The following is a 12,136-nucleotide window of genomic DNA, read 5'->3' on the forward strand; positions in this document are numbered from 1 at the left end:
TGTAGTATTTAAGATTCAGAGACACCATGGAATTAATAAGGTACTCAGCTACGGTTTCTTTTCTGTTCCTAACAATTCTAATTTCTTTTAGGTTGTCACAAAATGCTGAACTAAAAGAGTCCAGGGAATGGTCCATGGAAACTCTGAAAGATTTTCCAAAGTTGGGGTATCAAATTTAAAACGTGGTTTTGTACCTCCAGTGCCTAATGATTTATTTTGTGTAACCCATACTTGCTGATAGTTCATTTTATTGCCATTAAATAATTTCATACACTCATTACTGCAACATTCTTTTCCAGCTTTTTTCAATTGCCTTTGGCTTTTGTTATCCTAAATGACATTTTATAATTCTTTTTCTCACCACATCATTTATCCCATTTATCAGATCATTGCTGAACAAGTCCTGGCAGGTCCCAAGAGAGATGTGAGCAGTGTGGGGCTGATCACACCCATCCAGAGTGAAAAGTACTTTGTTTCCTGTCACTCAAGAATTTCAATGCAATTTTAATGCAGTCATTTCAGTTAGAATTACATCTTGTTCTTATTTCCCATCCATACAGAGGTGAAATACCTCCCTGCTTCATAGTTTTACACTACTTCTTAAAAAGCTGACAACTTCTGTTGCGTTTGCATTATATGCTCGAACCTGTTGGTTGTTGCTGGTTTGCAATCAACTCTATAACACTGATTCCACTGAATTTATTGAAACTTCACCCAAGCAGGCAGAGGAAATAAGGCTCAAGGTTTGTAATTTCTTGCAGCAAGACACACCATGTGTTGTACCATCTCTAAAATTGCTTGTTATTCCCAAAAACTATAATAAACTCTGTGAAAAATAAACCAGAACTGATGGCCACATTAACTTTCATGCGATAATTTGCAGATAAATTCCATCAAAAATCCCAGTATTCAAGCACCTCCAATAATATGAATTTCATTTTTGCACATGAAAACTGTGATAAAGCCATACTAATTACTTTTAATTATCTCAAGATGAGACTGTCACTCATGTAATTATGTAAGCAATTTAAAGCTGATTAAATAGTAATGCATCTTTCTGCATTGCCTTCAAAGTGCTAATAACTAAATTTAATTTTAAGCAGGATCAAGAAAATAATCACTGATTCAAACATTAATTACTAATTTTAATCCTAATTCATTTAAAAACAGACCTATTTTTTTGCAGACTCCGCAAGGCATTAATTGACATTTTACAAAATGAGTCATTATTTTGGCACGGAGAAGTATTTTTCAAAAGTGAATCATGACAACCAGAAGGGGTTGTTTAAGAGCTCCAAGGGAGCTTTGGCTGCTCAGTGAAAGGAGCTCTATTTAGCAGCAGTTTGGCTTCTCCAGGATGACTGGAAAAGTTGTGGTAACTCTCTGCTGTTTGCACCAGCCAGGGCAGTGCTCTCTGCTTTCAGTGCTGCCAATGGGTGAGAGAGCTGAAGTGTGTCCTAAAGCAAAGAAACAGCTTTATTGAGACATGCTGAAACAGGACAGAGGACACTTTACATCAGTTTAGAAGGGTAAGAATTGGGAGGTTTATTGCGTTTTTTCTAATCCAGTTTGAAATGGCAGAGTCTGAGCAATGTGTTCAGGATTTGAACCAGGACACAGAGCCTTACAACAGTAGGGCTGGTTTTTTTTGGAGGTTTTCTGTCTAGACCCTCTGTACCTGCTAACCTCCCTTGTTAGGAACTGGGAGAGTTACAACACCCTCCAAAACCAGAACAGATTTTTGGATGTAAATTCCTTTGGTAAAGAACTACCTTTTTCATATGTAACTTGTAAGAATTAAACCCAATGGCTGACTGGTTCTATAGGATATGTTAAGAAAAACTGCATTAATATCTCAGTAATTTTTCTGATAGTAGAACTTAAGTCCCACTGAGATTATTATAACAATCATGTGCAATAAGTGACAAATGTCACTCATGTACCATGTTTTTCTGCAGCTAATTCAATCACTAAATTTTGCTCGCTCAAATCATAAGCTTTGTAAGCTCAAGAGTGACCAGGATTCCACCTAAGGGAGTGTACTGCATATTGACTACATACAGTCAGCCTACATGTGTTACACTTACCAATTTCACCTCTCTCACCCTTCAGCTCCTCAGAGAACCCATCTTAGAATTGAAGACAGCTTGCTTGCTCTTCTGCTGCACCAGGCACTGCTTCAGCCTTTACAACATGCTTCACGCAAATGATTTCTTTTTTTGTCAAAGCCTGATAGAAGGAAAACTTTCAGCCAATAATTAGTCCTGATCACTTTTTCTCCTTCAGGCTGTATTTATGTTCCATTCGAACTGCCTTTACCTTTCTCATTATTATTTTCTTATAAAGCCATCTGTTTTCTTCAACACCTAGCTACTGCATTTTCACTTAATTATTTGAACAAAGCAGAGAGGCCTGAATACTTCTCTATCATCACTGACCACCTGTTTCCTAGTCCAGTCTTGAGCTTTCATGATTCTATCAAATTGCCTCTGTGTCATCTTGTGACAAACTCTATGACATGGTGTTTTTATTATCAATTAACAAAAAATACAGCAAAATATTTTGTTCAATCTTCAACAGCATGAACTGATATTTGTGTGGAAAAATCTAATCCCACTAATTTCAGCCTGTTCAAAGTCCTTCAATTTTTTTTTTGTATGTGCACCAAGATCCTTTGCAAGATTAGTGGCTCCCAAATCAGCATCACCCCAGCCTGCCAATATGTGCGTCAGGGGCTAATGATAATGTTCAGAAAACTCAGTTACGAGACACATACACAAGGAATTCCACTCACAGCTGCCACCCAACCATACCCACCTCATCATCAAGCTGCTATAGTTCCCATGTTCTCCATCCTGACTGTTTTCCACATTTTCCACACTCCCACTCTATGAGATGTTCCAAATCTACAAAATCTGCACTTGTTCTGTTGTGCCAGGCCTGATTCTTCACTTTTAGCCCTGGAAATTCTGCAGGCCTAATCTCTCTTTGCTTGCAAGTTGGTTCGTGCATTGCCCTCTTCTTTTTCCACTTGAACCCGTTGGTTCCCAGCACTGGTTCAAACCTCACAATTTCACATCATCAAACCAGTTTTTCTTTTCTACCTTAACAGGAGTCTGTGGTCTCCCCCACAGCTTTAGAGGACTGCACAAACAGGAAGAGTTCAGCTCTGCACTGTCAGTTTGAGCTGAAATCCAACCCAGCTTCCACCCAGCTTTCCCCTTACCACTTAAACTTCTGACTGCTCCCCATGCCATACAAGCATATCAGAATTTAAAACTGCTCAACAGAATGCAGGGCAAAGGAACTAAAGGGTGAAACAGAAAATGAGATCAACCTTCTTTCCTTATAATATAAACCAACTTTTAATAATAAAAATGTCTCTCAAGTTTTAAGTGAGAATAACACATACATTTCAGTGTAAAACAGTGCACAATGTAAATGCCCTTGGACACCCTTCTCTGCCTCTGTCATGTTGCCAGAGGCTGCAGGCATGGGCCAGGATCCTGCCCAGGCCATTTCGCAGAGGACAACTGAGGGGGACACAGGCAGGGCTCACCCCACAGGTTCTTTTTTACTTTGGGGTGTTCCTATGGTTCTTATAGTACTAAGTACATTTGAAATTCTGGATTCGGTGAAGAAACATACATTTTTTTCTTCAAATAGCAAATGGTAAGAGTAACTTTTTCAAAATTAACAAAAAGTGCATTGAAATAGAGGTCTGCTCATCTGGTTGCAGTCCAGAATGGACACCCAGTACCAAATCTGTATCCCAAAGCTGGCAGTCCATAGGCCATCCTAGTTCCCTGCAACACATTGCTGCAGATCAGAAGAAACAGTTAAAAGTAAGAAATAAAAAAAGAGAAAATCAAAAATAAGCTCCTTCCCCAAAATTATTTCAGTCTGTGAGAGAAGAAAACAAATATTTTAAAAATTAAGAAACAAGATTCAGAACAAACTGCATCTCCTAATTTGCCATAAAGTTTTGTGTTCAAGAGAAGATTAGAAAAATTATAGAGGCCTTCATGTCCAAATGAAAACATCCATTTGTTTGTGAGTTGCTTTGGATGTTAGCAAAATAAAATTAAGCCCACTAAAAAACAAACAACAACACAAATAAAACCCCCAAACCTTTATTTGCTAAAATATACATTACTGGAAAGCACTCTTGGGTTTCTTGACTGGGAGCTGGTTTGAAGGAGGCTGTGGAGGAACAGGAATGGGGAGTTTCTTGTACACCTGCCATGTTAGGGAGGGCTGGTAATGTTAAGGCACTCACTCCAAAAGAACATTATGTCTGTCCTGAGACTGCTGACATGCTTTGATTAGTAACTTGGAAAAAACCACAGTGCTTAGGGTAATACTGACAGAATGGAGAACAATTTTTCAAACAAGTAAAAATAAAGAACATTATATACATGATTCCTTTTTTCTTTTAACTTAAAAGCACCCCTAATACATCTTAATAACTGTATTAAAGACTACTTAAATACTGAAGATTTTAAATAATGTAGATTTTTTCAGTAAACTGGGAGTAGCTGTGTAACTGCCAGTATATTGGTCCCATTTTAAACAATATAATTTTTATTTTCTTCTTGTACATATAATAACATGATTGAAAACACATATTATTCCACTCCACATAAATAAGTATAGTTCTTCTGACCTGTTATAAAAACTACATCTGTTGAAATAATCAGATTATCAGACTGCATTTTCTCTTTGTAAAGTTTTTGTAAAAATCCTACACTCCTCTTCATTAGCACTGTATTCCAGAGTACATAATCACAGGGCATTAGTAAAAAGAGTTAATCAAAAACCTGAAAGCTACAGTAAGTAAAATGAAGTAATGATAAGAAGTATTACGGAATGTATACTCTGCAGCATAGAGAGATTCTCTCACTGGGCTGAAGTGGAAAATTACTCCAGAAGAAATTCTTTATGTTCCTATTTGAATAAACCATAGATTGTGCTATTCTTTGCTCAAAAATGCAGGTCAGATGATGAAAATGTGGGGTTTATGAAACTACCACTAAAGGACGTTGACCAAAACCTGCTGGCAGTTAAATGGGTGCTGGGGGCAGGCAGTACAGGGAGAGAGAGGGGTGTCCAGCAGGATTTTCTAAACCAAGCCATATCTTGAAGTCCACAACTTTCTGGTGGTTGCACAAACAAGTCACCAGGAGAACTGTGCTTTCTTGAAGCATAATGGTCATTTTCCAGGCATCTGAATGGCAGCAGCATCCATTCTTGCCCGGTGTTTGCTTCAAGAATTTGAAGTCAAAGAAATCCATGGATCCTGCATGGGCTCCAGGAGTTCAGAGGCAGATTCCTGATGCCTGGGCCAGCAGGTCCCTCTCCTCCAGAGCACAGCAGCACCACCAGGGTCAGTTCGCGGGGTCTTCAGCCAGGGCTCCTCAGAGCCGAGCGCTCTCGTGGGGCTGCCAAGAGCTGCCTCTTACTCCTACAAATCCCCCTCTGTAGGCGGCTGGCACAACCTATAGAGTCTTTAGTGCAGAGGAAGAGTAGGGAATTAAAGATCATGGGATAATGACAAAGTTACTGGATTCTCCTACCAGGGTCAGCAGCTTCTTTGTTATTCTGCAAGCTTTAGAGGTAATGATGTATCAAGAATACACCTATTGTTAATCTTAGTAGTTGCAAGTTTAGAAGTGCCACTAACCATTTGTTAACTAAAGTATTTACAATCATTGTTTACAATATTATTTGAGACTCTCCATCACTTCCTCTTAATTTTGGTTCAATTTGGTTTTTCAACAGTCCCTTCTGTCTTTTTATATTTCTTTTGCTTTTAAACCCAGCTCAGCATTTTTCCTGAACATAAAAGTTCTCCCTGTCATACAGGCTGGGATACCAAACATATAAAAGATCATATCTGCTTGTTGACATGCTTGAACAAATCTTAGAATTAATAATCATCTTCTTGGAGAAATTTTTTGACTCACAAGATTAACAAATTGAGAATAGTGGTTAAACACATGTTTAACTACTAAGTATATGTTGACTCATCATTCATGTATGTTTTTGTGAGCTTTTACTTGGCTTTTTCTTCTTTATATCAGAATAAAATCAAGTCTTTTATAACTTCTCTTTCAAGACAGCTATTACAGATTTGTGCTAAGAAATAAAATCCTGGGAGTTAATTCCCCAGATCTCCTTTTAACTTTGCTCAGTTTTGTTTTGCATTATGATGGAACCCAGTAGGAACACAGGTATCTGAGCTTTATTGCCCCAAGTAAATAGTTCTGGAATTTTTATCACTGTGATTTAAAACATACTCAAAAGAAAAAAAAATGCCTGATCTTGTGATTTGTTTTTAGAACTGCTTCTTTTTGAAGGCAACATGGTTATGGCCATATAAATGGAGCCAAAGTAATGTGTGGCCATCAATATGGCAAAATAACTACACTACCAAAACACTGCTGGATGGCATCCAGGCCATGGTACAGGAGCCAACACCACCGTTTTATTTGTTTTTGAAATAGCAATCAGAATCTAACAGAAGGATAAAGTTCTAAATGTAAAATTCTACTCATTTTTAATGTCTCTGAGAAAATGAACCAAGACTGTTAGAGGGAGCATCACAAGTGTCTCTGAAGTTTAAAATTATTTTCTATAAACATTTTGAGGAGTGGATATGAGAGAAAAAAAGAAAAAAGAAAGGCTAATTTAGACTAACTCAGAAGTCTTAATAGGTGAATAAGATATCAGTGTTTAAGGATGTTTTCTTAACACTGAACCAATGTGCTCTTTGGAGGACTCAGGCACTAGCAAACACATTTGTTCTGTCTGAAGATATGACACAGACTTTGCTGGGCCTTTTCTGATGCTGATTTTTGTAGGCCAGACTGTTTTGCCTTAATGTAAACAATGCCATTAACAACAGCAGAATCAGAAGTTTCTCTGGTATTTGTACAGACAGATTCTGTATATATCGTCATCCAAACCATGACAAATTGTTATTGCCATTGTGGGAAAATACTGTGTTACATTTTATTAAAGAACATTCTTTTCTCTCTGAGAGGTGAAACTGGAAGAAACTGACCAAAGATACTTTACTTAAAAGTAAATGCATTATTCTCTTATATGAACATCTCTATCTCCCATTGGATGTAGTAGGATGCACAAATGTACAGTACTTTTCAAGGCTGCCTTCTAGACAAACCCATACATAACCCTAGGCAACTGAGGTTCCTTAGGGGTACATTGCTGTGTGGTTACTCTGATTGCTAGTGCTTACTCTTAAACCTGCTCTACCAGAACTAAACCATCAGATTCTTGTAAGCACACTACTGTATTATCTCTGCATATCTGCAGTCAAATTTGCTGTTCAGGAATTTTTCTTTCTAAACATTCCAGAGATGACTGACCATGACTAGCTTTGCCAACTCCTAGAAACAGTCCAAAAAAGAGCAGCTATGTTTGATTCAGAAAATGCAGAAACCCTTGAATCTGATGATCTGCAAATTGTAAGCATCAAAGGTGATTAATCTACAGTGTGTACTTAGTTTAGTACAGGGAGAAAAAAAGATTTTTTTTTTCTTTTTTTCCAGTATTGCTAATAAGATCATCTTTGGTTATAGCAGGAACTCCACAATTGTTACAGAAACAAAATTAGCACTCAGAGAAAATGTATAATACATAATAACCTACCGAGGTGCATGCTGAGGCATTTGGTCCATCACTTTCAGATTCTTGGCAGAGATTTCAACCCTTGGTCCCTGTGGAAACAGCGAATTTATGGTACTGACAGTATTGATAAAGCAAATCCTTAGGAAAAAATATTATAATGGGAGTGTGGTTCCTATTTGAGAATCCATTAACTACTTCTAAAATATCTGGAATCCATTGGGCAGATACAATTATCATCTATGTTTACCTAAAAGATAAATTAGTCCCAAACTACTTTACAAGCACTGCTGTCTAGCACCAGGTAATTTCTGCTATTTTAACACTATGATTGAGACTTGGGTTTTTGCTGTACAGAAACTGTCTTAAATATTCTGCACATTCTCTCTTTTCTAACCGTCAAGGCACACACAATATACACTGAGGCATAGGTTTGAATTGCTGTAGAGGCTGTACATACTAAAGTTAACTTGTTTCTCTAACACACAGGTGTAGTTATTCAGCCATTAGTAGGAGTTGGGACTTGTAGGTTTGCAGTGCACAAAGTACCATGCCACAGCACAATAAACTGGTGCCATGCAGCAGACACATGCCAACGCTCACCTGCTTTCGCATGATGTCTGTAGCTTGCATGATACACTTGGGCAGGAGTCCATGGCTGCGGGCCAGTATGGCTGCTTGCTCCAGGGACACACTCAGCGTGCTCCTGAACGAGGGAACCAGAGTTAGGAAATCACAGATCATAGCTCAGAAAGTATCAACAGGCTTAGAAAGTATAAATGTGCACAACACTTACCTGTTAAGTATTGCTTCTGTTAGCTATTTACTTTTATTTACTTTTTAAAATTTTCTTACATACAAAACTATTAAATGACCTCAGTCTTGCTGCACCTGGATACTGCAATTATTTGACTCTCCAGCATCATTACTACAAGGCTGTGTCACTGCTCTTCTGCATTGATTTATTTTAAAGGGTTTCACAAATTAATCTTTACTTTTGAGACATTGGCAGAATAGTGGTGTGTTTCAAAATCAACGTGTTTGATTTTGAAACACACCACTATTCTAAAGCTATTTTTGAGCAACTTCCACCATTTTCAGTGTGCAACTGAAGACAATGCTGACTACAACCTCTATGCAACCAGATCACTTGGTCAGTTGCATTGGATGAGGCACTGAAACACAAAATATTTTGTGTTTTATTAAAAAAAAGAATTAAAAGTTACAACCTACCCTGGAGTAAAGATGGCAGCAGATTTCGATCCTTATTCAATTCTCTTAAAATTTCCCTTATTTTGCTTTGAATAGGATCACATCTCTAGAAAGGACAGAAGCTGCCATCACAGAAGTAGCACACAGGTTTAACCCTCACTCACCTCTGCATCCCAGTGGCGCACATGGTGATCTGACAGGCTCCCAGCCGGTAGCAGAGCTCAGAGGATACGGGCAGCAGGCCAGCTCCTGATGAGGCACTGCTGGAACATCCTGACTGCACTGGCTTTGGACTAATGAAAGACTTCAGCAGCCTGCAAAGCTCATCCATTGCATTGATAGGGCGAATAAGCTAAACAAAGCAATACAAAAGCAATCTGTAGCATATTAACACCAAGCTATAAAGTCTATAAGCTATTTATAAGTCTATATATAAAGTCTAAAGCTATTTACAAGTCTTTATACTAGTGCCTAAGCACAATATTCTACATGAGCGTAACTGCCACACAGTAACAACTATTTACAATATTTATGAACTTTGGAAGTGGCAAAAGAAAATTACATATGCTTGGGACAATTTTTTATCACAAGTCACACAGATTGTTTACAATGTGTATTACAACTGCAAAGATGTTCCCTGCAGTAGCATTTTAATGCTTTACATGCACATATCCACATCACCTGCCCAGTCAGACAGACTGCCTACAAGTGAGATGCTGGGCAGCGCTATTTTCTTGTTTTCTCGGCAACAAAGTGTACATAGTGAACAAAGTGTAACAAATTGCAAATTGAACACTTGTTCATTTTCATGCATCCGTGGGAGAGGTAAATGAGCCCATTCTGTCTGGCATCAGACACCATGTTTGGCAAGGGCAGGCAGGGTCACACAGAGTCTCCTTAGTGCTGCAGTGAAGGGGGTTTGTGTCTACCCAGGTTCAGAACATTTTCTTCTCAACAAAAGAACTGTAGCCAAGCTTCAGAGAAATTCAGATTCCTCCTGTAAGGTCAGGAATATTTTAAAATGCTGTTCCTGTTTGTATAGATCTGCCATACAAGTATCCCACAACTGGAATTTTAGAGATGTTGAAATAATGCTTCCATGAGATAATTTATTGCAGAAATAAGCGCAGAAACAATACCTGGTCAATCTTCACTGCAGTAGTATTGGAATCAGTGGGCAAGTTTGATCTTTCTAGGTAAAATGTCCTGCAAAAAGGCCAGCAGGTACTACATTAGTTGGGTTTGTCCCACTTCAAGCACATATATGCACACTACCTTGTATAAAACAGCTGAGAAGGCTATGCTAAAAATCTCACACTTGAAGATCTGCTTCCTTATTGAACCATTGAGACTGTAGTAATTTAGACAGTCTGTACTAACATATTCCAAATCTCCATAAAGAACAACATAATTCTAGCTCTGCACAAAATTCTGAGGTCAAATCTGCATTACTTCTCCATGGGCTAAACTACTGGGAAAAAAATTACTAAGTTTCCCACACAATGAGGATCTCCAAAAATCCTATTTGTACAAAAACCTCATCCGGAATAAAACATCTTTTTCATTAAATTTTAAGGCCCTTAATAAGGAGTGCTCTGAAATTTTCCATGTCTTTTAAGGAAAAGCAGAAGTACAAAATACCTGAGTTTACGGTAGTATTGCTGCACTTTTTCGAGTGAAACACCATTAATTTGCAGTGGGAGTTCTTCTAGAGATGAACCAGCTGGTTGTGATTGCCCCTCTGTACTCTCCAGAGCTGAAGAAGAAAACACTTTACTAAAGTCATGTTATTAATGTTTTTTTAAAATTCATTTATTTGTCTCTGTATCACCTCATTGCTCAGCAGATGACTGTTGGATCATGTCAAGGCTGATTCTGTCAGTCTATAAATTTAATGATTTCCCCAGTATGGGAGTACAGTGGTAGTATCACAGAGATGAGCTTCACAGAAAGCAGTTCTGACAGCAATTAGTCCCCATTAGTGGTCCCTTGAAAGAAATTTCCTGTGTTGTATTTTAGAGTGAATATTTGCTTATTAAGCTGATTTCTAGCTCAGATGATTCTGTCACAGTGTTCCCTTTTTAAAACACTTCTCTGTAGCCTGGGCACGTCTCTTGATCCTACACTAGATCAAACTATCCATGTAGTCCAGTATGACTCTATGGCTGAGGCATAAAAAAGCCCCAAACAAGCACATCTTGTTCTCATGACTGTGTCTAAAGTCTAGCACTCCCCCAGGGCTTCCTAAAATAGAAATATCTGCTTCCTAAGTAAGTCTGTAGGTCTCAGCTGCTTTTTTAAGAGCTTCATGGTCATTTTTTATTTTCAATCTTTCAAAATCAGCAGTTAGCTTATTTTTCTCAAGAAAGCTTTTTATAGATACCTTTTGTAAAGAGCACTGTGTGCAGTTTCAAGGTTCCCCCATTCTGAAACCGTGCAGGCAGTTTGGAGAAGTAGTAGCTGTCAAGATAAAAGATAACCTTCAAGGCCTGACGACTTCCTTCGATGTGGTAGACAACATGAGTATCTGGAGAAAAAAAGATAAAACACTTGCTGCTTTACCACAGCAGAAGAATTGTGAAACCATTGCTATTTGAGTTTGTTAGATTATCTAATGACATATCACATCACCGTAAGGTGAATAAGGGAGAGCCTTTATGGAGAGAATGCAGGCTCTGAAATCTTAAATTTAAAAGATCACAGTGTGACCTAGTATGATGTTTGATTGATCCAAAAACAGTAAATGTGGTTAATAATTAGAATCCCATATTTTTTCATGGCATTTCATATCCAGTAGACATGAAGAGAGAGATCTGGCAGGGTAAGAAACTGGACACTGAAAAGCTGGGAATTCACCACAGGGAGCATGGTGCTAGTTCTCTGTCATATCTCCTCCCTCTGCACAGAATCACACAGATGAGGCACAGCTACACAGAACAGAACACCCACCACCACCATTGCATCGTGTCAGTCCTGCTTCAGGGGCTGTGTGCTTGCAGGGGAAGCTGAGGGAATACAGCAGTGCCTCAGAGAAGCTGCCCAGTGCTCTCCAGGAGTGACATGGTCTCTTAGATTTACAATCATAGAGGATATTAGTCCATAGAACATACAAAAAAAAAAAAAGTGCCTCAAAGAAACAGGGAATACTCACTTGCTACAAGACTTTCATCCAGCTGCTTGAAAAAAAAAGCAACTTTGTCTAGTTCAGCCAGAGTAACCTGGATGTCTTCCAGCATGGTGCGCTCCTCCTTCTGTAGGGCAAGGCAATGGATAC

At 38.4% G+C, this 12,136-nt stretch overlaps 1 protein-coding gene across 1 annotated transcript in view; it reads right to left on the reverse strand.

Moving 5' to 3' along the window:
* Positions 1–3,425: 3,425 nt before the first annotated feature.
* PREX1 (phosphatidylinositol-3,4,5-trisphosphate dependent Rac exchange factor 1) overlaps positions 3,426–12,136 on the reverse strand; it is a gene marked incomplete at its 5' end in the record, with an annotated part of 111,395 nt that continues 102,684 nt past the window's right edge. The window contains 8 exons of the mRNA XM_084217921.1: positions 3,426–5,507; positions 7,675–7,742; positions 8,254–8,356; positions 9,027–9,214; positions 10,002–10,068; positions 10,504–10,618; positions 11,246–11,389; positions 12,014–12,113. Coding sequence (XP_084074047.1) covers positions 5,465–5,507; positions 7,675–7,742; positions 8,254–8,356; positions 9,027–9,214; positions 10,002–10,068; positions 10,504–10,618; positions 11,246–11,389; positions 12,014–12,113 — 828 coding nt within the window. The 3' untranslated portion in view covers positions 3,426–5,464. The remainder of the gene's footprint in view (positions 5,508–7,674; positions 7,743–8,253; positions 8,357–9,026; positions 9,215–10,001; positions 10,069–10,503; positions 10,619–11,245; positions 11,390–12,013; positions 12,114–12,136) is intronic.

Source organism: Fringilla coelebs (assembly GCF_963513975.1).
Source record: "Fringilla coelebs genome assembly, chromosome: 18".
NCBI lineage: Eukaryota > Metazoa > Chordata > Aves > Passeriformes > Fringillidae > Fringilla > Fringilla coelebs.